Here is a 27,818-nt window from a genome sequence, read left to right as displayed (position 1 = left end):
TCGTTTTCATCACAATCTACGGCGTTAAGTCAACCCGGAAGCTGAGAACTGCGTAGGGATCCATCCTTCCCTCCAAGTCTTTGTTTTCGATCTGGAAGCGTCTGAAGGGTCTGAGGTCACGTCTAGTTTCCTGTTTGGGGGTCGGCAGTCTGCGATTTCCTTTATTCCCTATGGCCGGTGCCCGGGCGCTGGGCGAAAGTGGTGGGGGTGGTGTAGCCGCCATGGACTATTCAGTACACGAGGCTTGGAACGAAGCCACCAACATTTACTTGCTGGCGGTGTTGGCCAGCTTGGCCCTGTTGGTGTACGCGCGCAGGTGGGAATCTCAACGGGGAAAGAAGTGACTCCTGTAACTCCTATTTGTATATTGATTAAGAATACTAAGCGTCTAAGTCTGTTAGATGATTAAACTTCTGTAGGCGCGGAGGCTGGGAAACCATTTTCTTACTGAATTCTGATTGGGAGATTCGGCTTTCTAATCTCCGTTTTATCGATGTTGGGTACTTTTCCTAGGCGATTCCTGGACTTAATGAAAAGTTGCGATATTGCCAAAGGTTCTGGCAATAACGTTACAAATTTTCTGGCTATATAGCTAGGCTTGCAAATACTGGCTGTTGAATCAGCAATTGGTTATCTCGAGATTTAGGGCTTTGGAGTGGCAACAAAACAGGAACTACTGTGAATAAAATAGGTTTTATTTATTTATTTATTTAGGGATTTAGAGAAAGAATGTGGGAGAGAAATATGTTCTGTTTATATAATATGCCTGCCTAATTTGGGAAAAATCCTGTTTTTTTCTCAGCACTTCACATCTCACCATATAGTAACCCCTTCCTATCAGTGCTTTTTTATGATGATGACTAAATTTTTATTGCTCATAATTAAGTCTGATTCAGTGTTATAAATATTTCAATAATAATAATAATATAAAGAAAATGAAGGCATTCCTTGGCCCAATTTGTCGTTCAAATAAATGTCCCAAAGGTGCTTTTTCAAAAGGACTTTCTTCATTTTTGCTTGAAGATGTGTTGCTTCTCATCCAAGAAGCTTTTTCAGTTCTGCTGAAACACCTTTGGGACAACAATGACCTGGATGGTTGAGAATTTCCATAGATATGTTCAAATAAATGTTTACTATGAATATTGTGTGACTTTTTTCAACTAACTTGAATAATTCATGCTCTTAAAGAGTTTTGTACTTTCCTTATTTTTTAACTTATTGCCTTTTCAATAAGTTAGGCTAGGATAAGTGTGGTTTAGCTAATATTAAAAATAAACTTCATAGAAATAAAAAAAATCATTGCTATTGTGTTAAAATAAATCTCTTTGAAAGAAACAGTATACAACTTTATGAATAACAGTAACATCTGCAAGCAGAATGTCAAGAAGATGAAACAATAAGCTGTTAATTATTTATTTCAGCCAAAGTTTCAAAATATTTCATCTTATCTTGCTGCAATGTAATATAATCTAATTAATGTTGATTCCTCACTTGGTATTAGAAGAAAGAATAAATCATGCATGAAAGTCTTGGACAATTTGTAACATATGAGATTTGAATTGCATAGTTCTTAGTTTACAGACTCCGTTTCTGAAACATTTCCTGCATATTATTGTTCCTTTTGAGGAGTCTCTGTACTAGCTATTTGAGTGTCAACCAAAGAAGCAGACATAAGCACCTTCATGACCTTGCTATAACTGAAAAACTTTGCAGGACTGACGCTTCATTCAAAGGATCTATACAGGCTGATAACAACTAATTTACACTGACTTTCATGTCCGTACTGAGTACACGTCTAAATACTGAACCTATGCATTTCACGTTTAGGTGAACACTTTGTCTCTTCATAGGATATAAACGTCTGTTAGTGGCCTTTGCATGAAATAATGGGTGTTAGAATGCAGTGAGCAGGAAGCCTTTCTATCAAGTGACTTTTAAACATTCATAGCCTAATTTTTATAGTTAAATCTTTCAGTGATGGTAATATTTGCTTTCACAGGAAATTGGAGATAATCATTGCCACTTCTAATTGAAATTCCAGTTGCATTTCTATTTCTTTGCTGTAGAAATTAAGACTAGATGCTAATTTCATTTACTATTAAGGAAAATATATCTGCTTTTGTATTATGTTTTTCTATTCCTTTTGGGCTTCAGAAATAAGAGGAAGATTATGAGGATTTTTACATTGCCTCCAACTGTAGAAATACCATCTGAACCAAATTTTTATGACAGCATGAAAAAAGTCCGTCTTCGGCAGCAATTAGAGATGTATTCTATTGGTAAGTAAAATATATTTACTTTGACACTACTAAGGTTTGGATAAGCTATAGATCCTATTTTAAAAAATGATACTAAATATATGTGATGAAACATAAATATGATTCCTGACATTTGCTCCACTTGAAGTTACTATTATTTTGAATGTAAAAACATTTAATGCTCTAGGGTTATGATCCTTTTGCTCTTCTACTCATGGAACTGTAATGTGTGTGGATCATGAAGGTAATGAAATCTTATAGATTGCAGGATTGCTAATGACCTTTCATGCATACCCTACATTTTATACTGATCAGAAATGTACAGTAGCAGAGTTTATCACTCATGTGTTTCTCATGCTTTTCTTTTTATTCTGTTTATTTGCATAATTGGGATGGTATTTTTCATTATAACATGGTTCTGAGAAATGGATGTTGAAATTACATCAGAGAGATCTCTAGAAGATCTTTAGAAAATACCTAAATTGGATATTTATAAATTATTGAAATATCTGGTCCTGCAAATTAGGATCCAACCCATTTTCTTTTCTAAAATTCTCTATTTCCCCTCTATCTCTACCTCCAGTATTTAGAATTCTGTGTATGTTTAATCAATATTGGGCTTTTTGGAAATAATTACTCTCTGATGCTAATGAGTGATGGTGGTAATAGTATGTGCAAAGCTATTTATCTTTGTAACAGTGTGTGGAGGCAACAATGACACGGAGGGAGGCAACAATGGTGGAATATGTTCCCCCCCTCCTCTAAACTTAGGTGTGTCTTTTGGTCAGGTGCATATTATAGTGCAAAAAATATGGCAATATAAAATAAAAAAGGAATGTCATTGCCATAATGTATAATACAGACCACCTAGCCAAACAAAAGAAATAGATGGAAAGGAACAAATTCCTCAACAGAAGTTGGAAAATTCTCACCCAGTCGTCACACTGTTCCCCCTTAATCTTCACTCATTCTTCTCCAGTTGGGCTGTCACAGCCTTGGCCAGGAACGCAATGGCCATCAAACAAGCAGTTTGCTATCTCCTTGTGATCTACCTGAGTGTCCTCTCTTCTTCACTACCCATCCAGGGTGGCTTAGATTCCTCCGGACCCTCTGGCAGTAGGAATTCAGCAAACTTCCATTGACCCCTGTGGAGAGTTCACTGTATCACCACAACATCAGCTTCGCCTTCCAGAAAGTAAAATGCAATATTTGGAACAATCTGAACTTCCTAAAGTACCCAAAACAGTTAAAGCTATGTTGAATGAACAAATAACCATGATGGAATTGACAGAAGCAATTAAGAGACAAAAGAATAATAAAACACCAGGCCTGGTGGGCTACCAGCATAATTTTATAAATAATTAACAAGATATATTTAGGCCCAGTGATGTTGGAAGTTTATAATGAAATTCTGCTAGAAGCAAAAATACCAAATTCATGGATGGAAGCAAATATTACTTTTATATCAAAAGTTGATTCAGATTTAAAGCAGATAAAGAAGTATAGACCAATATCTCTATTGAATGCAGATTATAAAATACATGCTTCTATAATAGCAGAGAGATTAAAAAGGTATTTGAATGAATTTATACATTTAGATCAGAATGGATTCTTGTCAAAGAGACAGATTAAAAATAACATGAGAATAATTTTAAATACATTGGACTATCATATAACATACCCTGAAAAACAAATGTCATTGATTTTTCTAGATGCACAGAAAGCATTTGATAATATTAATTGGCAATTTATGTTATTAGTATTAAAGTATATGGACTTTGGGGAGAGATTTATTAATATGGTTAAAGCAATAAATCACAAATGGGGACATGATGGAGAACTTTGATATTAAAAAAGGCACTAAACAGGGATGTCCATTGTCCCTCTGCTATTTATACTGACTCGGGAAGTATTAGCCAGAAATATTCAATGAGATGAAGAAATAAAAGGAATGGAAATTAAAAAAGAGGGAACTACAAGCTACAGGAGTTTGCAGATGACTGGTCTTTATATTAGAAGACCCATTAGAAACTGGACCGGTTAATTAGAAAGGTAGAAGAATAAGGGGAAGTTGCAGAATTGAAAATAAATAAAGAGAAGACAAAAGATTTTGGTTAAAAATTTCACACAAAAAATATTATGGATGGAAAGAATTGATATACAGATAGTAAAAAAGTGAAATATTTAGGAACAACAGCAAAAGGTACAATAATTAAAGAGGACAATTACATGAAACTGATGTGACAAATTAAACTAGATTTGGAGAAATGGAAAGATCTGCAATTGTCATTAACAGAAAGAATAGCTACTATATAAATGAATAGTTTTCCAAGACTATTTCAAACAATTCCAATAAAATTAGAGGGAAAATACTTTGAAGAAGTAAATAAAATAATATTAAGATATATCTGGTTAGGGAAAAAAGCAAGAATAGATTTGAAAACATTGCAAAACTAAAAATTTTGGATATGCAATAGAATGGCAGAATGGCAGAAATTGATTATGTCAACTGCATATAAAGAAAATTTGTACAAAATGTTCTATAGATGGCACTTTGCTCCAACAAGACTGGCAACAATGTATAAGGATAGATCTGCTAAATGTTGGAAATTTAATCAAATACCTGGTTCATATTGCCATATTTGGTGGACATGTCCAAAAACCAGAGAATATTGGACGAAAATACATACTTGGTTGGTAAAAATGATAAAACAGCATATAGACATGATACCAGAAATATTTTTATTGGGTATTCTGCAGGAAAAATATTGCAGACGGACTATATACTTGATTTTACATGTATTAACTGCAGCTAGAATTGTCTATGCTCAACAATGAAAGTGTGACAAGATCCTGACAGATGAGAGTGTAATTAAGAAAATACTAGAATGTGCAGAAATGGATAGACTAATGCTTACTATTAAGGACAAAGAAGAAACTGAATACTTTTTGACATGGGACTTATTTTATCAATGGTTAGACAATAAAAACAGAAGTTAGAAATGTAGAGACATAAACAGGATAAATGTTAAAATGGAAATCTGTTAAAATGGACAAGCTAAATATTATTGTTATTATAGTATTAATGTTATTTTGATGAATGTTATTGGAAACATTTTGATTACAATTGCCTAAAAACAATTGCACCCAGACAACACACTGATTGAAATGGAATTTTTATATGTTATATAAATAAAGTAAATAATACATAGGGGGGAAAAGAATAATATGGAATGGTGGATTCCAGTCCTGGCAGCACTATTCACTTATATTGACTCTACTGGTCAGGTCCCAGAGGATTGTCTGGGACATGACCAGTAGAATCATGGCAATTGTCCCAATTTTTAAAACAAGAAACAGAGACCCTGCTAATTCCAGACTAATAAGTCTGCTAAATATAATCAGCAAACTCTATGCCAAACACATCCAAGATAAATGAAAGGAGTGGCTGGATCTTGAGAACTTAATTGCTGAAGAACAAGCTAATTTAGAGAGGGGAGAGGCACTATAGACCAGTGCTTAATACTTTATCATTTGATTAAAAAATATGTATTAAATAGATCTATGTTATTATACCCTGCCTTTATAGACCTCAAGGAAGCTTTTGATACAGTTATCAGAACTAAGCTATGGAAGAAGCTGGAAGCTGCTTCATTTGATCATAGGTGTCACCATTTGTTATGTGCCTTACATATTAAAATATGTCTAAAGGTTAGGTGTAATATGCAAGGATCCCTCAAGGTCGGTCCAAATTCAAAAGGTTAAACCCCTTGGCCCCTTGCTTTTCAACTTCTATATTAATGACATGGTTAAATAGCTAAATAAACCAAATTACCACTTTCCAAAAATAGATGATCGAATCATCATCCTGTAGTTCTGTTCAGATTATGCTATGGTCCTCTCCAGGATACCTGTAAGTTTTAAAAGAATGTTGCAAGCCCTAGTCTAGTATTGTAATTACAGTAAACTGGACATAATTACCAGAAAACTAAGGTTATGGCCTTTGCAAAAAGGTCAAAAAACTTCATAATTTCTTAATAATCATAATATAGAGCAAGTTAACCACCTTAAAGTATCTAGGTGTAATCATCCATGCCACCAGCTCAAGAAAGTACATAGTAAATATGAGGCTGCCTCTGGCCAAAGATCAGTAAACACTATTCTCATTTTTTTCCACACAAAGGGAGGATACTACATTCCTGCCACAATTAAGCTCTTTCAAGCCAAGTTGCTAGCATAGCTTGTTTACAGAATCTTGCCTGGACCCTCAGCTTAGTGTTTCACACATTTGGAAATAGTTCAATCCAAATATATTTTTCTAGATAATGCATTTTACTTCTGTGCCTGGAGACAGGATTAATAAAAGTTGAAGTAAGAATCTATACAGCTTCTTTAAATCTTTGGCTAAAACTTTTTTTTCCACAAGGCCTTGCTCCATTAGTCCTCCGAGATAAATTCTCTTCATGGATCAAGACTATTGAGTCCAACCTTACCAAATTAGGCTTTTCTCCAGCCTCAATACTCAACTTGGACTATGACCAAGCAAAACAAAACTTGTGACAAAGGGTAGAGGACATCGAGAGGCAAGCAGGGAAACCTCCATTGTTTCTGGCTCCCGAATCTATTAGATTTGTTATTACTCATGCCAGTTATCCTAGCCAGTTGGAGATAGTGAACAACCGGAAAGCATTTTCGCTTTCAAGGTGTCATGCACTTCCATCTGCCTTCCTGCATAGCGAATATAAAAAGATACCTGTTGTGGAGCGGCGGAAGATACGAGGCAGACACCAGAGCTAAACAGTAAAGGCTTTATTCTGCGAATAAAGGGTTGCCACAGCTGCCGGGGCTAACAGGCAGATCAGCTGGCTGCAACAGCTGATGCCATTTGACAGCTCCTTTTATAGCCGGCTGTTAAATGGCATCAGCCAATGGGAGCGATCGGCGCTCCCGCCAGAACGGCGGACCAGAGTGGGGACTTCCATCAGTTCTGTGAATACAACACTCCTTTCCCCTGGCCAGGAGCATGCGTAGTCCTGCAAATAGGCCGGCCGCCTGCACAGGCGGCCGGATCGCCTTAGTCCTGGAGGATCTCCAGCTAGAACAGAGTCCTTCGCCCCCTGGGTCATGCTGGAGGCTGCTGGAGCGTGAGTTCAACCCACAGGTGCCTTTGTCCAAGTGTCCGTCGGCAGTCCAGGTGGGGTCCATCATCCAGCTTGCTTCGGGAACGGCTTTTGGTGCAGCGGGTAGACCAGGTCGTTTGGCTGGGAAGCCTCGGCGTTCACTGGGTAGACTGGTTCGCTTGGCTGGGAACCCTCAGTGTTTGCTGGGTAGACTGGTTCGCTTGGATGGGGACCTTCGGCGTTGGCTGGGTAGACCGGGTCGTTTGGCTGGAAACAGGGATCATCAGCCATCCTTCTCCAACGCCTCCTCAGCTAGTCTACGTGTCGGCGCCACATACGACCATCTTCCAGGAGGATCCTATAGGACTTAGGTCCTGTAACTGAAACAACTTGCCCTGGTACCCATAGTGGGTCCCCTGCATAATTCCTGGCATAGACCAGGTCATGCAGGGCAAACTCCCTGGCCTGGCTGTCAGAGCCCAAAGGAGAGCCAGGGGCGTAATGGGGGTACAACCTATCCAGGGTGGTTCTAAGGTGCCTGCCCATCAGCAACTCTGCAGGTGATTTGTTGGTCGTGGTACAGGGGGTTGTGTGCTGGGTCAGAAAGTATCTGGACAGTTTGGAGTGCCAATCAATTTGGCCAAACCTAGCCAAGGCCTCCTTTACTGACCTAACTGCCCTTTCAGCCATCCCGTTGCTTGCAGGTTAAAAGGGGCTGTGAGGACGTGCCTGATGCCCAGATTGGCTACAAAAACTTCAAATTCACAAGAGGTGAGCTGGGGGCCATTATCAGATACCAGGGTGTCAGGGAGACCATGGGTGACAAACACTCTGGTCAGGGCTCTCGTGACAGCCAGTGTGGTTGTGGAAGGAAGCAGAGCCAGCTCAATCCATTTGGAGAAAGAGTCCACTATGACTAGGAAAGTCCACCCGTGCACAGGGCCTGCCAGGTCAATGTGTAGCTGGGACCAAGGGGCTCCAGCATCCTCCCACCGGGTAGGAGTGGCTGCGGGAGGTGCTGGTCTGGTCGCTTGGCATGGCTGGCGCATGTTTACCCTGCTGGAGATCTGGACATCCATGCCTGGCCACCACACCTAGCTGCTTCATCCTCACGATGCCTGGGTGGCCTTCGTGCAGGACCTTTAAAATTGGCTCTTGTAGTTTAGTAGGGATGACTACCCTTGTCCCCCGCAGCAAACAACCCTGTAGGGATGACAACTCTTGCCTGCAAATCTTGAATGGCAAGAACTCAGGGGTGTACTGAATTGCAGGCCACCCGCTTCCCACCCAGTCCAGGACTTGGGCGATTACCTTGTCCCTTCTGGAGTAAGTGGCAATGTCCTCTGCTGTGATAGGCAGGTTGAGTTCGTTGACCTCAAAAATGGCGTGGATGGGCGCGGGGTCTTCAACTGGCACCGGTAGAGGGCAACGACTGAGGGCATCTGCATGGCACAGGTTCTTCCCCAGGGAAGGGTCCACCTGGTCATCCTTGGGGATAGGACCTGTGGGGTTTGCTTATCCCCTGACCAAAGGCCTAATAGTGGCTTATGATCTGTTATAAGTTCAAAGTAGTGACCATAAAGGAATTCATGAAACTTCTTGACAGCAGCAACTGCAGCCAAGGCCTCTTTATCAATTTGGCTGTAGTTTCCTTCTGCTGCAGAGAAAGTTCTTGAGAAGAAGGCAATTGGTGCCTCAGAGCCATTGGGGAGCCTATGGCTCAGGCCAGCCCCTATACCAAAGGGGGATGCGTCTGCTGCCAGGACTAAGGGCAGCTGATGATTGAATTGGATTAAAACTGCATTAGATGTGAGCAAGGACTTGACGGATTTGAAGACATGGGCTTCTCTTGGTCCCCAATGCCAGGGGCATTGTTTATCTAAAAGTCTGTGCAGAGGTCCTGCTATAGATGCTTTATGTGGAAGGAATGCAGCATAGAAATTTAGAAGCCCTAAGAAGGCTTGGAGTTCAGTCTTGTTGGAAGGTGTGGATGCCTGGTGGATAATTCTGACTTTGGACTCAATTGGGTGAATACCAGAGGTGTTAATTCTGTAGCCTAGAAAGTCCACTTGCTTAGTGGCAATAGTGCACTTGTCTCTTTTAAGTTTAAGGCCATGCTGCCTAAAACGGTCTAGGACTGCTCTGACTCTATGAATTAGTTGTGTTTCATCCCTAGCTGAAACCAAAATGTCAAAATAGGGGACTACGCCTGGGAGTCCTTGGAGAAGCCTCTCTATTAGGGATTGAAAAATCCCAGGGGCTACACTTACACCAAACTGGAGATGCTTGCACTTAAATGCACCCCTATGTGTGACTATGGTTTGTAATTCTGCAGTTTGGTCATCTACAGGGAACTGTTGGTAGGCCTGGGACATATCTAATTTTGCAAAAATAGTCCCAGGTTCAAAGGTATGTAAGAGATGTTGGATGACAGGGACAGGGTAGGCGCTGATTTGTAGGAATCTATTGAGGGAAGTCTTGTAGTCTGCGCAGATTCTTACGCTGCCATCTTTCTTAAGTGGGGTGACTATGGGGGTCTCCCATCTAGCAAAATCTACTGGTTCTAATACCCCTTGCTTTAGTAATTTATCTAGCTCTAAATCTAATTTGGGGTGGATAGCAAAAGGTACCCTACATGGTTTAAGGCAGATGGGAGTTGCCTGTGGGGCTACATTGAATGAAATAGGGGTACCAGAGTAACACCCTAAATCCTCGCTTAAATACATCAGAATAGTCTCTGAATAGGATGTCTACTCCAGAGGTTGAAACAACGTGGATACCAGTTATGCTGAGGCCAAGAGCAGGGAACCAGTCTAATCCTAGTAAAGTAGGAAGGGCACCATCTACCACCACTAAGGGCAGGTGGCCTTTGAAGTTTTGGAATTGGACTAGAAACTTGCCTTTCCCGAGGACAGGGATGGCCTTGCCTTGGTAATCTCGCAGAGTCAGGTGGCAGCTCAGGAGCTTCTTCTTGGACATTCTGGGATGCATCTTCTTTAGCGTTGCCCAGGAGATGATAGAAAGTGCAGATCCCGTGTCCACGTCCATCCTGCAAGGCTTACCTTCTAGAAAGACAAAGATACTTATTTTGTTAGAGCCTGTTGTAGTGTGATCTGAGTGGTAGCAGGTATAGCAATCCTCAACTTGCCTTTGGAAAATAGGAGTAGGTTGAGGTCTTTGTGGAAAGGTTCTCCCTGCTTCGCAGACTCTAACTAGGTGGCCTTTCTTTTGATAGTTCAGGCAAATTGCATTCCTGAACCTGCAGGATGCCCTGAGATGGGTTCCTCCACAGCTCAGGCAGATGGGTTGCTGCCTGGGGGCAAGGTTGGTTTTTTGTCTGGGTCCTTCTAGAGGGGGCTTCTTATGTCTGAGGCGGTTTACCTCGATTGGGTCTTCAGGATCCTCATCTAGGGAGACTTCCTCAGAATGAATAGTTGAGCTGCCTTGTGTAATTTCAGCTGCTGACAGAGCAGATAGCTCAGCAGCTTGGGATTCCTCTATGGCTATAGCTAAGGTCAGGTCTTTTTTTTGCTAATAAATGTCTTTGAAGTCTCAGGTCCTTGACCCCACAGGCAATTTGATCTAGGAGCATATCTTCTAGGTAATCCCTGAAACCACACTGTAGGGCAGCTGATTGTAAGGCTGCCACATACTCACTAATTGACTCCCCCTCAGCCTGCTTTCTATTCCTAAAGGCATGTCTCCTAGCAATTTGGGAAGGCTTAGGGGAGTAGTGGTTGGAGAGATCTCTTGGAGCTCCTCCCAGGGGATAGTCCTGACAGAACGCGGAGCGACCAGTGCCGTGGCGGTGTCAAAAACCGCGGCTCCGCAGAAGCTAAGGAAATAGGATTTCTTTTGATGGTCTGTATGCGTCTGTGAGGTCTATCGCATCTAGGAAGCAGAAAAAATGATTTTTATACGATTCCCACGCCTCGGCTGTCGGCTTGAATGGTGGGAATGCCGGGTTAGAAGTCATCGTGAGGCGGCAGCATCTAACTCCTCAGCTGGGGAGGCTTTAAACTTCGCGCTCTCAAAAGAGCGCTTGCGGCTGCGCCTGTCAGGCAGTGTCTGTCTCCTCAGCTGTAGAGGCTTTAAACTTCGCGCTCACGGGGAGCGTAGGCGACTGCAACTAATCAGCTCTCAGTGGCTCCGGCTCTTTTTTGTAGTGACAGAGCTCAGCTGTTTTATGTCTGGTCACCTCTTATTGTATCCCACCCTCGTCGCCAGTGTTGTGGAGCGGCGGAAGATACGAGGCAGACACCAGAGCTAAACAGTAAAGGCTTTATTCTGCTAATAAAGGGTTGCTGCGGCTGCTGGGGCTAACAGGCAGATCAGCTGGTGGCAACAGCTGATGCCGTTTGACAGCTCCTTTTATAGCCGGCTGTCAAACGGCATCAGCCAATGGGAGTGATAGGCGCTCCCACCAGAACGGCGGACCAGAGTGGGGACTTCTGTCAGTTCTGTGAATACAACAATACCATTGATTAAAAGACTGTCCCTGTGGCTCAGGAGAGGTGAAGACTCTTTGACGCATACTTCTTCAATGCTTATTTTATTGAGATATTAACGAAACCATATCTCCCAATAATTGATAGATATCCTGGCCATTCCAACATTACGAATTTCCAATGGCTGCTTAAGGACGAATAGACTGTAATTACAGTGCAGTGGCTAGATTCTGTGTCGCAGCATTGGGAATTTGTTGGAAATGTGATTCATCATAGCTATTTTACACAATTAATGAAGCAAACCCTTTTGTACTATATACTCTTTTGCATTTTAGTATTTAATGACTATAAGTCTCACAGTTTAAGGATTGATATTATGGTATAGTTAGGACATGCTGTGATTTTAGTATGGATTTTATCTTTTATTCACTACTTTATTCTATAATTTTTAAGTGCATATTCCTTAAGTGTTTTAACTGGCTGTAATAAATATTTGCTCTGATGTCTGGTTTCTGGCTGTAATAAATATTAACTTGTAGTTCACTACAGTGTGCAGGATGCACACCACAATAGTAATGTGGTAGATTTTGACTATTCTGATATTAAGTGGGAGACAAACTCTGCACCTAGTGGAAGATCAAACAGTTTCTGATAGAACTAGCAGACAATTTTGTCTCCCCCAAAATACAGAAGGAAACTAGAGAGTCAGCCATACTGGACTTAGTTCTCACTAACAGAGATGAAATGACAGAAGAGGTTGAAGTTATGGGAATTTTGGAAGCGGGGGTGCAACCAGGCAATATTGATATTCAATTCAAGCTCAGGCAATAGAAAAAAGTCAAACAAGAGTCTTGAACTTTAAGAAAGCTGATTTCAACAAAGAATGCTTGAAAGGAGTCCATGGATGGAAATCCTCAAGGGGAAAACAGTTCAAGAAGTTTGGGAAACTTTGAAAAATGAAATTATAAAAACCTAGTTTAACCCAATACTACTGGGGAAAAAAAATAAAAAAATAATGCTGAAAAAACCATCATGGTTGCACAAAAAACTCTGATAAAAGGACAGATATAAAAAGTAGGAAGAGGGGCATATAACTGAGGTAGAATATCAGCACATAAATCCAAACTTCAAATATGAAAACTAAAGCTCAGAATGAACTAAGATTTGCAGTGAATTTTAACAATAAATAAGTTTGTTTCAATATATAAAAACATTAAAAAACTAAAGGAAATTATCAGCCCACTAATAGTAGGAGATGGGAAGGAGGTGACTGGCATCAGGGAGAAAGCAGAACTGCTTAAATCATTCTTTGTATCTGTCTTTCCACAAAGAATCCAAACTCTCAAAAAACGTACTGTAAAAGACAAATCAAAATAGGCAAGAAATCAGTAAGAGAACACCTATTCACTCTAGATGAGTTCATATCACCAGATCAAGACAGATTACACCCCAGAATTATGAAAGAGCGGGCAGACTCTGAATTCTGAAAGAGCTGGTTCAGAACCACTGAACCATCTTTCAAAGATGCTGGAGCACTGGGGAACTACCAGAAGATTCAAAAAGAGCTGTTGACATGGTTTCCATCTTCAAAAAGGAAAAAAAATGGATACAGGAAACTGTAGAACTATCAGCCTGATATCAATACCTGGGAGAATCCTGGAAAAAGATAAGCAACGAATCTGCAAACACCCAGGGACAAGCAAAGTTATAACCAGAAGTCTATTTTTTTTTGTCAAAAATAGATCATGCCAGATAAAACTGAATACACTTTTTGACAAAGTGTCTTAATTTGTATACCAGAGAAATGCTATAGACATAAAAAGATTTTAGTAAGGCGTTTGATAAAGTAGACTACAACCTTCTATTTAGTAATATAGAAAAAATTGGATTAGACTGCATCCTCAGATGAATTCATAACTGGCTGACTAATCAAACTCCACATGTAGTTGTTAATGGAACCCACATTTATATAGAGAGAAGTATACAGGAGAGTACCTCAATGTTCTGTTTTAGGCCCAGTATTCTTCAGTGATTTCATAAGATCTAGGTGAGGGAATAGAAGGGGAATTCATCAAATTTGCAGATGACATTAAACAGTACCTAACACTCCAAAATATAGGCTCAGGTTCCAGAAGGAATTTAATAAACTTGAACCCTGGGCCTTATCCAACAAAATGAAATTCAATGGTGACAAAAATAAGGTTTTACACTTAGGCAAAAAAACAACAACCTTCCAAACCTGCAGAATAGGTGGTACCTTGCTCAATAGCAGCTTTCTTTATTGGTTCTTAGAATAGGTATCCCTCTTTTACCCCAAAAAGATTGCATGTATAGTATTAAAATCAAACCTAGTAGTAGATTGATGCCCCAACTAAACAATATATTTATATATTTTTTATTCCTATATAGTTTATAACTGCTAAAGATCTTCTTTGGCTTGGTGCTGCTATTACAATTTGCTATAAGTTTTCGTGATTAAAAATTTACATTTGGTAGTTGTGAGAAATGATTAATTTTGATCCAAAATGTATTGGAAACTGGTAAACTTACACTACAGTTTGTTATTTCCACCGATACAAGATTTGATCCTAAATAAAAATTTAGAAAGCAATCCTGGTATGTGTTTTTGGTAATAAGCCCTATTTATGCTGTGTGGATCACTTTTAGCTATACATTCAGATTACAGCCTAATATCTAAATGTATTTATTTTCTAGCAAGGAAATATGACCACCAGCAGCAACCACAGAAACAGACTGATAGTGTACAGCTTTTGGTGGAATGAAGTTTTGAATTTCTGAAGTGCTGAGGATGCCAGAGCATTGATGATAATCACTTGCAGTGCAACTTTAATGGTATTAAATATTATTAAAATGTGCACTAATTGCATATCCTATGTTTTGACTATAGGCTCTGAATTTATATATTACTGTATAATGATTTCTAACATCTGAAAAATACAGAAATCTAGCTCTTATTTCTTAATTCATTCCAATACAAATATTAGCTCACTAGAGCACTGAGATGATCACTGCAATTCCTGCAGTTGTTTCGAATCTTCATTTAAAGAGGAATAGAGGCACATACTATTTGATGTGCCATAATGCTGAAAGTAATTCAGCTGCTTCTATAAATGAACATTTTCACACAGTGAAAAATCGTGCAGTAAACATTGCACTCAATGAGGCAGATATATTGAATTGTAATGTGCAACTGAATATACATAAAATATGAAGTTTAGGAAACATTTCTGTATACAGCAGTTAGAACAGAAATTAGTAAGGAACAAACAGTCCATTCTGTGAATATGATGAAACAAGAATATTTTTTGCATTTGTCCTTTTAATTGTTTTATTCTATTGAATTCTGAAATTATAATTTCTTAAGAAATCACCACCAATAGCAACAGCACTTAGACTTATATACCATTTGTTTCACAGTGCTTTACATCCATTTCTAAGCAGTTTACAGAGTCAGCATATAACCTCAATGATCTGGGTCCTCATTTTACTGAGCTCGGAAGGATGGAAGGCTGATAAATGATAATGTAGTAGTAGTTTTCAATATTTTATGACTGGGTCAAATTTAATATTTTAGACTTAAAAGTCTAAAAGAGGATGATGTTAGAAGCCAGATAATAGCACTATTTTTGTCAGACTTATAATGGATAAATATCAATTATTTGTTGGTTTATCAAAAATATAAAGTGAGATTGACACTGGAAATATAAAATCTTCAGGTGCTTATATATTTGCAGCACATTTTATTTGGGCATGTCTGAAGATTTGAAGGTTTTAATTGATTGTATTTTAATTTACATTTTAAATGTGGACAGTATTATTTTTTCCAATAATAGACAATAATTTTGGCTATTAAATGTTCAGTTCTATTACATTTGTTATTCATTTATACATTTCTCTTTCTCTTCTATATATATTCTAATGCTTTTATAAATTTAACTTCTGAATACATCAAGAGTTGCTGAATTTTGTAACCCCAATTCTAATTTTGAGATTCTTTGGGCGCAACACTGAAATAATTGTTAATCTAAACAGCAGTTGATCTGTTTTGAAATGCAGAAAGGTTAGAGCAAATGCTATTTTGATATGTACCATGTATTTATTCTTGTGAGGATTCCTTTCTGGTATCCTTTTGTAGTACAGTCCAGATAATTTAAATCTAAATATAAGCAGCATGCTTATTCTCAGTTGTACGGGTCGGAGAATCCAAAGAATGAGCTGCCTCCTCCTTCCTTGCTTAAAGATGGAGTCAATCAAAGTTTAGTCCAGCCCCTTTCCACTGCACATGCCCAGTTTTTGATTCTGTCTTCATGCAAAGAGGACATGAGGAGAGAGTGCTCAGAAAGAAAGAAAATATAGTATCAACGCTTTGGAGAAAAGAGAAAGAGTGAAAGTCAGCAAACCGTGAGTAAGCGAAAGGGCGTTGGTACTTACCTAACATGCCCGTTCTCTTTGAGCTGTGAAGAGCATCCAGTAGTGAGAGGTGCTTCAGTCTCCGCATTCATAGGCTGAGCTTGATTTGTGAAACGCTCCTCCTCCTCCACATGACGACTCCTCAGCATTCCCCAGTTTTGGCGAAGACAAGAGAAATAAGCACTCCCATCCTCATGTTCTAAAAAGTTCATTGGCCGAAACAGGACCCCACCAGATGGAAAAAAGGGTGGGGCTGGATGTTCTTCACAGCTCAAAGAGAACAGGCGTGTCAGGTAAGTACCAACACCCTTTCTCCTATGAGCTGTTCAGAGCATCCAGTAGTGGGACATACCAAAGCTTGGCCTGTCCTACAGGAGGGACTCCGTCTGGTCTGGAATCTCCTCCTGGTCCGTTGCAGAACTCTTCTGCCAAAGGAAGCCTCAGCAGAGGCAAACACATCAGTTTTATAATGTCTGATGAAGGGTGATGGGGAAGCCCAAGTCGCGGCCCGACAGATTTCAATTATTGGTGCCTGTGTGGCCCAAGCTGCCGAAGTTGCTGCGCTCCTTGTTGAATGAGCTGTTACGCCCCATGGCACCTGCAGAGATTGAGTCTGATATGTTTTTGCTATTGCAGCCCATATCCAATGGCCTATCGTAGATGGTGAGACCTTGTAACCCTGAGTATTGGGCTGAAAAGACACAAATAAAGCCTCCGATTTCCTGAAAGCTGCTGTATGCTTGATATAGATTCGCAGTGCACACCTCACATCAAGCTTATGCCATTGTCTTTCCATCCCCTGTGATGGTCTGGGGCAAAAATTTGGAAGAATAAACTCTTGTGCTCTATGAAAAGCTGAATTGACCTTGGGCATAAATGTGGGATCAGGACGAAGGACCACTTGATCAGCATGAAACACGCAGAGATCTTGTCGGACAGACAAGGCTGCAATTTCCGAGATACGACAAGCGGAGGTGATCGCTACAAGGAAAACTACTTTGTACGTCAGAAATTGGAGACTTGACGTTTTCAAAGGTTCGAAAGGTCCCTTAGGGAGAGCAACAAGGACCTTGTTAAGGTCCCAGGTGGGATAACGGTGCAGTGCTGGCGGGCGTAAATTGGTGGCTCCTCGAAGGAAAGACCTTATGCGTGGATGATGTGAAAGAGAACTGAGGCCCTTGCAAGTGAGAACTGATGCCAAGGCCGCCATCTGCCTTTTTAACGTATTAGGTGTGAACTCCTTATCAAGTCCTTCCTATAAAAACTCTAGAATCTGAGCGACAGAAGGAGAGGCAGGATTAATTTGAAACTTACTATACCATTTGCAGAAGGTGGACCATGTGGCGTTATAAATGCGAATTGTTGAGGGGCGTCTGGCGGCTAAAATAGTGTCGATAACTCTGTTGGATAGCTTTTCACTCTTCAAACCACTCTGCTCAACCTCCAGACGGTCAATTGTAACCATTGAGCATCCGGATGTTGAAGGGCCCCTGAGTTAATGAGATTCTGCTTGACGGGATTCTCCGGGGGGGGGCTACCGAGAGACTGCGGAGGTCTATGAACCATGGCCGTCTGGGCCAGTAAGGCGCTACTAGAAGTAATTCCGCTGTCTCGTCTAGCAACTTCTGGATGACCTTGGGAACCAGCGGAAGTGGAGGGAATGCATACAGGAGCCCCGGGGACCATCGACAGCAGAGCAAGTTGAAATTCTCCACCCCTTGGTATGGGTACCTGGAAAAAAATCTCGGGAGCTGAGTGTTGAGAGGGGAAGCAAATAGGTCCACCACCGGCTGACCAAATGTTCGTGCCGCTTCTTGAAACAGGGATGGATGGAGGCGCCACTCCGATTGATCTATGGTGGCCCTGCTTAGCCAGTCTGCCTGTGTATTTGACAGACCCGAAATGTGTTCTGCTTTGATGGAAAGTAGGTTGTTCTCCGCCCAGCGACACAGGCGCTCCACTTCCCGCATTAGCTGTTTTGATTGTGTGTCCCCCTGTTTGTTTATGTGAGCTTTGGCTGTTACATTGTCTGTCAGTATCAGTATGTGCTGACCGTGTACCTGGGGGAGGAAGTTGCAAAGGGCCAGGTGTACTGTGCAAAGTTCCAGCCAGTTTATGCTGCACAACTGTTCTATGTCGGACCATCGGTCTTGGGTTGTGAGCGACTGGACGTGAGCTCCCCATCCAAACAGACTGGCATCTGTGGTGATGGTGAGCCTTTGTGGCTCCTTGAAGAGACAGCCTCTGTTGATAACCAGTTTGGACCACCAGAGGAGAGACATGAGCACCTTGGGTGGAACCCTGACTTTGTGTTTGGAGTTGCTTCGGCTGGATCGCTGGTACGGTAGCAGGAACCACTGGAGGATCTAGTGTGGAGGCGGGCCCAAGGGATAATAGAAATACATGAGATCATTTTGCCCAACAATTTTGATAGATCCATTAAGGACACCCTCTTAAGCAACCTGATCTCCTTAACTAATTTTTGAATGCTATTTAGTCTATCTGGTGACAGATAAACCTTGCCTTCCACCGTATCTATGACTGCCCCTAAATGAATTATCCGAGTCGATGGTGTTAATTGACTCTTTTTCCAATTTATTAAGAAGCCATGCTCTTGTAGGGATAGTAATGTGTTCTGAGTGTCTATGACTGCCTGATGGGCGGAAGGAGATAAGATCAAAATATCGTCAAGATAACACTGGAGGCATACAGGGATGTTCCTGAGGTGGGCAGCTAGCGCTGCGAGGCTAATCTGAATGGGAGGGCCACATATTCAAAATGGTGGTTATTGTAGCAGAATCTCAGAAACATATAATGGGAAGGCTGAATGGCAATGTGCAGGTACGCCTCCGTCAAATCTATGGACGTGAGCACATCCCCTTTCCTGATGCCCAGTAATATTGATTGGAGGGTATGCATTTTAAATTTGCAATATACTAAGAAACGGTTGAGATGTTTCAAATCTAATTTGAACCCCCCGAATTTTTGGCACAATGAAAAGATGTGAATAAAAACCTTGCCCTCATTGATTGGCAGCTACTGGTTGGATGGCTCGTATATCCAGTAGATGTTGGATAGCGGAATCCATGAGATTACGCTTGATCGGGTCTGGAAGGAGGGTATGACATGAAGGAATCTGGGGGAGTGGATCTAAACTCCAGCGCGAGGCCGAATCTAACCGTATCTCTGACCCAAGCATCAGAGGTAGAGGAGTCCCATTGGTCAGCGAATAACTGAAGGCGTCCGCCAATGGGGATTGGGTCCCGGGAGTTATCTTAGTCGCCAGAAGGGCCTGCTCCCTGCACCCCAAAAGGATCTTTTGGATTGACCACCCCTTCTACTTCTGTCCACTGAGTCGGACCTATCTGGTTGCTGTCCTGGTCTAACTGCTGGGGGTCTCTGGCATCTGGAAGAGAAGGATCCCTGATAAAAGGATTGAAAGGATCCTCTCCGAAAGTACTGGGGGCTTCTAGGATCTGACTTCTGAAAAAGGGAAGGGAGAATTTTTTTCTTGTTGCGTGCTTCAATTAGTAGTGGATCCAGGGAAGGGCCAAACAGTCTATCTCCCACAATGGGGGATCAGGCCAGCTTGGATTTGTGTTTGAAGTCAGCTTGCCAGTGTCTTAACCATAGCAAGCGACGCGCTGTGACATGTGAGGTAATGGCCCTTGCTGAAAACTTGATTGCGTGATAGGTAGCATCGGCAGAGAATTCAGCCGCTGCAGTAAGTTTGGTGATATCTTGGTGCGCCCTAATGTTAGAAGAAGGAACGTGTTGTTTCAAAAGACGAAGCCATCTAAGAGATGACCGCGTGAAGGAGGAGGAGGCCGTGGCTGATCTGATAGCCCATGCATCAGACTGATGAGCTCTGCATAGGGCTAGCTTGACCCGTTTTTCCTCTGGCTTTAAGGCCTCCATTGCCTCATTGGGAATAGAGGGGGATGCTAAAGCCACTAAAGGTTTGTCTACCTCAGGGGTACTCAATAAATTTGCAAAATCAGGGTCCAAGTTGAAATATTTCCTATCATGTCCAGTTGGGGATGTGTACACCGCTGCAGAGGCCCACTGCTTCTGCACCAGGTCTGAAAATATGGGTGGAACTGGAATTACCTCTGCTTCAACTACTGGTTGGTTGAAGATCGTGTCCTCTGGTCCTTCCCCTGAAGGGTTAGATTTGTCAAATGGTTTTGGCTTGTTTAGGCCTGCAATGTTCTTTGCCTTAAACAAGAGAGATTTGAAAAGCTGTGGCTGGAATAAGCCTGTAAAAACAGGCTGGTCAGGAATAAGATCTTCATCCTCAGACATTTCCCCTTCTAAGGGGTCTGCCTCTGACAGGGCTTGCTATTGTGCATTGATCCCAATTCAGACTCGGCCATTTGAATGATTTGGTCTACCACCACCTCCTCCTCCTCCTCCTCCTCCTCCTCCTGCTGCTGCTGCTCTTGGAGTGGGGTTTCCCCCTGTAAATGTACCTGGGTCTGGTGTTGCTCCGACCTGGTCAGTGACCTCAGCAGTTGGGACTCTTGGTCGGTAGCCACAGGGCAAGGTCTGGACATTACAGCGTGTTGGAGCCCTGCTGCAATCCCTTGGCGAATAGCCAGCTCCATCCTGGCTTTCATCCTTTCTGGGACCTTCTCAATGAAACTGTCACCCTGGCAAAGACCAACGGCTGTCGGAGTGAATGTGGCTTCAGGAGCCCATCTGGTCAATGTTTCAGACCCTTGGACCTGTTGTCCTTGTGGAGTCAAGCTGCGCCTGGATGAAAGGGAGAGATCTAGTGGGGGAGGAGGGTGTGAAGAAACTGATGGACTAGAAGAGGAGACACCCTGTGATACAGTGTGGGTCTATCGAGTATGCCTGTCTGTTTGTTTTTGTAAGGCCTTATGGCGCCTTAAGGCGTCCCTTTCTGAGGCTTTAGAATTTCCTGTGTTTTGATTTGGCTTTTGCCTTCAAACAAGGGGCCTGAGAGGTGCTACCATCTGCCATTTTGATCAAAATTAGAATAGCAGTAATTGAATATAAAATGTAGAGAAGGCGGTTGGCACGCCCAGGATCCAATCTGACTCAAGAACGGTTGCCCTGATAAAGTTCTTATTGCCCCCACCTTTTTTTTTGCTGGTGTCTATAGATAGATAGATAGATAGATAGATAGATAGATAGATAGATAGATAGATAGATAGATAGATAGATAGATAGTCGTATCTCAGTAATAACATTTTATTGAAATTAAAATATTATACTGTCAAATAGTTTATTACCATGAATGATTATTATAATTGTAATAATTGTTATATTATTACTATAATTGCTTTTGTAATTGCTCCTATGAGCAGTGAAATATATATATTCCAATATTAATAAGTGAACAACCAAGATTAATGTATAATCCAATTAGCCAAATTGCCAACGCCTAAGGCCCGGGTTGATGATTGTAAGGGCCTTCAGCAGCTTCCATGCACAGGCGGACACAGGCCTAGGTGCTTGCTGCTGTGTCACTGAGGATAAAGCTGTGAGGATTAAGCCAACGATTTTTAAAGCGAAGTAATTATCCTCGAGTGCAAGTAGCCAAAATGAGGATAAAATTGCTCTCAGAATCCTGGAGGGATCCTGCTGCTTCAAGCAGAAAATACCTCACACAGCTCAGGAATAGCAGACAGGTGCGCAACCACGAGGTGGCACTCAAAATGGCCTCCAGCAGTTAAAGATTTTTGCACGCTTCTCAGCGGCAGCTTCCCACCTTGCAAACGAAGCCAGAGCTCTCAAATTAACAAAACAGCGGAGAAAAGGGGAAATTAACGCTAATTAACTTCCCCACTGAAAGGAAAGGCATTCGGAGAGGGGGTACAGGCGATACAACTCGGTTTACCCTCTTTTTTTTTTAAACGAAAAATCAAGCCGCTAGCAAAGAAACAGAATTAAAGGCACAGCGGCAACCAAACTGGCAGAGGTAAAGGAAATTTGGCTGTGGGGAAGTGGTGCAGAGCAGCTCCAAAAGCCTCCCGCCGCCTTTTTGGGGGGCACAACAGCGCTTCCCTTAAACAGAACTCTCAGACTAATTAAGAATTGAGAAGAAGGCTAAAGATAAACCTGAATTGCAATGAAACCTGCTGTGACACGAGCTAAGATTCCTGTTTTGGTCAAGGAAACATTGAAAGCACTGCCTGTCTCGCACGAGGCAGAGTAAAAACTGGGAACGCTGAGAAGGAGTCACGTGGAGGAGGAGGAGCGCCCACAAATCAAGCTCAGCCTATGAATGCGGAGATTGAAGCACCTCCCATTACTGGATGCTCTGAACAGCTCATAGGAGAAAGAGCCGGAACCTCATCCCAAGATGGGAAGCCCCACGTAGCTGTTTGTTATTAAGAGGACAAGCGGCAGCAGCCTCAGTAAGAATGGGCAGACTCTAGATCGGCAAGCAGAGAAAGAGGGCAGATTAACTAACACTCAGCCTTCCCAGAGCCTTTTTAAACCAAACCAGGAGCCGGACAAAGCCTCCAGCACACTCTTTAATTGGGGCAAACTCAGTCTTCGGCTGAGTGAGCTTCCAACACAGCCACACAAACCTATCCAGGAGAAAGGGAGGCTAGAGTCCATACTCAGGCCGGTCTGAGCATACTCATAAACAGGGCAGCTATCAGAAGAAACCAAAGAAAACATTATGGCTGAATTTTCTGAAACTGAGGCAGGCCCGGAGGATCAGGAATTACCTGCCCCCACCTGAGCAGAGAACAAAGCACAAAGGAACCCAGAGAGGCTGGGAGACCTTCAGAAAGGTTCATCAGGGGAGCAACCAATCTAAAGCCACCAGTGACACACAGGTACCCTACTTGGAACTTGACAAGGGTGCTGAGGGCACTCATGACTGAGCCCTTTGAACCGTTGAGGTCAGTAGACTACCTTCACTCATCCTTAAGGTGGCCTTCCTAATAGCCATTACATCAGCCAGAGGAATATCAGAATTGGCAGCATTATCTGAGAGGGAGGACCTCTGTATAATCCACCCAGACAGGGTAGTATTAAGATTAGACCCCACCTTTATCCCAAAGATCAATTCTACGTTCCATAGAGCAGGGGTCCCCAAACTTTTGGACCTCAGGGACCACCAAACTCATAATTTTAGATCCCAGGGACCAGTAACTGGTTCTATGAGTGTGGACTAATTTGTGGCTAGCTCGGTCTCTCAAATTTGCTTACTGTGAGTCTTCACTGAATTTGCTTGCAAGCAAACCTTCTAAGGGATGTTCGGCTGTGCTGAGCTAGAAAACAAGAAATCCAACCATTTCCTGCTTCCTAGCTAATCTAAATCTCCCGCACAGCAGAACAGATGATGGTCGGAAAAAGGAAAAATAGCAACTTAGCAGACAAATTTGCTGGGTAAGGAGTGAGTGGGCGGGGATGGTTCCTGCAGGCCATATGGGCTGAGCAGCCTTGTGCTTCTGCACAGCCTAGATTAATTGCTTTGTGGGGTGCTCTGGGGGTGAGATTTCTCTGCAGCCCACCCAAATTTTTCACAGCCCACCAGTGGACCGCGCCCATCAGTTGGCGACTGCTGCCATAGAGCACAAGAGTTAATACTACCAGACTTCTGCCCGGAACCGGTCCATAGCCTAGAAAGGAAGTGGCACTCCTTGGATGTTAGGAGAGCTATAAGCATTTATATTAAGAGAACAAGGCCCATTAGAATAACGGAGGCATTGTTCGTTTCATTTAAACGGAGTTTGTTGGGACAAAAGGTTTCATCATCAACCATAGGCAGATGGCTCAGGACATGTGTCACGAAAGCTTATGAAAGCCAATCATTGCAATAACGGCACATTCAACCAGGAGTGAAGCCACATCAGTGGCATGGAACACACAGGCCTCAATTGAAGAGATCTGTAGGGCAGCAACGTGGTCATTTATCCATCTCCATTTATCAGAAATTATAAATTGGATACATTTGCATCAGCGGAAGCATCCTTTGGAAGAAGGGTGCTACAAAGAGTTCACACGGAGATGGGGGTTTGGTACAAGGAGTTGGCCCACCCTTAGGGCAATTAGCTCTGGTATGTCCCACGCTTTGGATTCTCCGACCCGTACAACTGAGAAAGAGTGTTGGGATTTCCTGAAACGCATCTTCTAGTTATACGGGAGGAGAATCCAAATCCCACCCTTGGATAGTTATTCCCGAGCACGGAACGGTCAATAAAGAGCACCAAGAACTCTCCAAGTCAATCATCAGCCTTCATCAAAAACTGGGTATGCGCAGTGGAAAGGGGCTGGACTAAACTTTGATTGAATCCATCTTTAAGCAAGGAAGCAGCAGACAGCCCACGCTTTGGATTCTCCTTCCGTACAACTAGAAGATGTGTTTCAGGTAAGCCCAACGCACTTACTAATGTAATCATAAAAGATCCCTGTCATACTATTAAGAAGTGATGCTCACATTTGAAGTTGCAAGAATTGTCCCCATTTGTACTGGTTGCTGTAAGGCATTAACTTTATGACCCATCTGAACAATGTAGTAGAAGTAGAAGGCAAGTGAGATAAATACATATCTGATGGCTGACTGATCTGTATTCCTTGCTAAGTTTTGTTTTTGTTTTTCTAGTTGTCTTTGAGTTCTGTCAAAATACAGCTTCTATTTTATTCAAGTACATATTTTTATGTTCTGTATGTGATATATTTGAAAGTAGTGCCACGTTTCTTGTACTGTTAAATCCGTTAAACACCACAAGTAATGTTAGCTGTAAGTGTGTGCTCTTGTAAACGTCTTCATGGCCTCTGTGTATAAAATATTTATTTTTACAAAAGTAAAAATATTTAAAATTTGATATGTGTGAAATGTATTTTTCAGTAGATAATACGGGAATCATTGTGCATACTTTTATTTCATTACAATTTTCGGTTGAAAATCCTGAGCCTGATACATTAATAATAATTAGCCAGACTCCTCAATTGGTGAAATCTTTGCAAGTGATCAGTACCATAATTTTTCCTTTTCTGGACTTTCAAAAGTCTTTATTTATTTAATTTATATTGCCACCTATTCGCCCATGGCGACTCGAGGCAGTTTACACAATGTAAAACCATATTTAAAACAAACAATAAGAATAAAAAACAATAAAAACTAACAAAAAGAATCAAATAAATTAGTAAACAATAGAACAAAAATTGGGAAAACAAAAATCAAAAACCAACTCCCACCCCCCCCGACAACAGCAGATCACACTAGCCATTTGATGGGCTCCACCCCCTCTGGGCTCCCAGGCCGGCTGTGAAAAGCAGGTCTTTAGTGCCTTTCAGAAGAGTGCTAGAGGGGGACCATTCTAATCTCTGGGGGAATGATATTCCAGAGAGAGGGAGCTACCACGGAGAAGGCCCTTCTTCTGGGTCCCACCAGGTGTATCTCCCTCAGGGGTGGGACCCGCAACATTCCCTGCCTCCTCGTTCTATTGGGTCAGGTAGATGTGACTGGCAAGAGATGTTTCCTCAGATAACCCGGACCCAAGCCATGAAGGGCTTTAAAGGTGACAACCTGCACCTTGAAATGCACCCGGAAACAAATCAGCAACCAATGCAGCTCCCGCAGGAGAGGTGACACATGTGCACACCGGGGTCTGCAGAAAACCATACCGGCTGCTGCATTTTGCACCAACTAGAGCTTCCGGATGCTCTTCAAGGGCAGCCCCATGTAAAGCGCGTTGAAATAATCAAGATGGGAAGTGACCAGGGCATGAGTGACTGACTTTAGTTAGTACATACACTGTACATCTGAAAAATTCAAGACTTACATAACAAATGTATTATATGCTTTTCCACAGAAAAAATCGGAAAAGCATCAGGCGACAATAATTCATTTTCTCCAGTAAGAACAGTTGCATCATTCTTTCATGAAATAAATGTATATGAAGAATAAGAGGAGAAACACCTGGACTATTAAAGGAGCTGATGCTGACATAGTGAAGGCAGGCTGCATTCCTATGACATGAATGACAGTAATTTTGAGCATGACAAATAGCAACACCATGGACTTGATTCTGTTTTTAGTCTTCCTCTAAAACTAGTTTTACCAATTCTAGAAGACATTGTTAAACTTAATGGAACAGAACTGGGGAGCAGAAACTCAAGCCCAATATTTTTCTGTAGGATTTTTTACAATGTTAGCTTCTAAAAAAAATCCAAGTGTAATTGGGAATAAACATACCTTTCATCAACAATTTGTGTAATTGGGAATAAACATACCTTTCATCAACAATTTGTGTGCAGCTTTCACTGCCTTTCCCAAACACCTTGCTGAATTATTAGAGAGTTTTGTTAGTTCAACTCAGTGCCCATTTCCTGAGTGCTAGTGACAAAGGATATCAGAAAATAATTTTTGAACGAACCATTTGTGGGACTGGTGTGGAACCATTTTTATAGGAGCATTAGAATTGGAGTTAAATGAGTAATGGCTAAATTCTTGGTTGATTTGGCTTTGATAATCAAACTTTGATCTATGAAGCCAGTCACTGCAGCATGTAAGTTCTGGTTTATTATTTAGTGTTATGTAATCTTAGCAGTTTGGGGCTTTGCCAACAGATTCATGATTCATTAAATGGTAATTAATTGAAAGGATTGGCATATTTGGGAATCAACTGTAAGCTTTTCCTTCAGGTGCTTATTATTCACTCTAATAGTGAATTGGGGTAAGTTAGGCTGCTTGCTTTGGGAGGACAGTGGAGCAATGTAGAAAGATAACCGTTTTTTTCCAAGTAGTTTTTTTTTTCAAGCAGGAATTTGAAAATACCTTGGGGTTTTTCCATCCCAAATTATCTGCTAAATGGGAAAGATATTCTATTATCGGTGCTGAAAACATAGCTGCCTCTACAGCGCTCTACGGTGACAACCCGGCAGGTGCATTCATGCATCCAAGGCATCTACTGTCATTCTCCCAGGTTCTTTAAGGGGCGGGGGGTTGGCGGGGTGGTAGAAGCGACTATTTATTCAGATCCGCAGCGCTTTGAAAAGACGTCTCGGATACCGGGTCAAAAAAAAAAAAAACAACAACAACAACAAAAACCCCGTCAATTCAACTCCACGACCGCATTTTTGACCCTCCAGCGTGAGATAGTGCCGCTTGTCCAGGTAGAAGATAGAGGGCACTGGTGTCCCAGACTCGGGGTTGTGGGCAGCCTTTTCTTAGGCGCTCGATTGGTGTTCTTTCCGAAACGTAGAGAAATGCCCTTCTGGCAAGTCCTTGGAATTCTGCACTATGGTCCATTAAAAATTAGGCTATTAGGAGATTTAGATTCTCTTCTCCCATTTCCGTGTCCCCACTCCCTTATCTAAAGCAAGTTAAAGTTATAGCAAGTCTCAACCGCCTCAGCGGTCTCTTAATCCCTCTGACTCATTCAACTGCAGCCTTGCAGGTATCGAAGTCGCACTTTATCCGAATTGAGAAAAAAAAACAACAACCTACGACGCCTGAGAATAGCAACCTAAAATTGCTTCCTGGGCATGTGCTGTGACGCTGCCATAAAATCCTCGATTCCTTCACCAATTTCTGGCGTCAGGTCATCTTCCGCTTTGCGGTAGGAAAA

General features: G+C 41.9%; 1 protein-coding gene across 4 annotated transcripts; it reads left to right on the top strand.

The window, feature by feature from the left end:
• Positions 1-2: 2 nt before the first annotated feature.
• SMIM19 (small integral membrane protein 19) lies at positions 3-27,815 on the top strand. 4 transcript variants are annotated; one of them, XM_087916286.1, is made up of 4 exons: positions 7-316; positions 2,155-2,279; positions 14,542-14,679; positions 26,061-27,815. In XM_087916286.1, the coding sequence occupies exons 1-3, from the start codon at positions 171-173 to the stop codon at positions 14,607-14,609; spliced, it is 339 nt and encodes a 112-aa protein (XP_087772412.1). In that variant the 5' UTR covers positions 7-170; the 3' UTR covers positions 14,610-14,679; positions 26,061-27,815. The 4 variants fall into 4 exon arrangements, with proteins under 4 accessions (XP_087772410.1, XP_087772413.1, XP_087772412.1 ...); XM_087916285.1 differs by lacking the exon at positions 26,061-27,815 and adding an exon at positions 21,430-22,133 and having other exon boundaries at positions 8-316; positions 14,542-21,375; XM_087916284.1 differs by lacking the exon at positions 14,542-14,679 and having other exon boundaries at positions 3-316.
• Positions 27,816-27,818: the final 3 nt, after the last annotated feature.

The sequence above is a fragment of the Pseudonaja textilis genome, chromosome Z (genome assembly GCF_049901715.1).
Source record: "Pseudonaja textilis isolate UNSWEBS1 chromosome Z, rPseTex1.2, whole genome shotgun sequence".
Taxonomy (NCBI): domain Eukaryota; kingdom Metazoa; phylum Chordata; class Lepidosauria; order Squamata; family Elapidae; genus Pseudonaja; species Pseudonaja textilis.
Note: the sequence above shows the minus strand (reverse complement) of the source record. Positions and strands in the feature narration are given on the sequence as shown.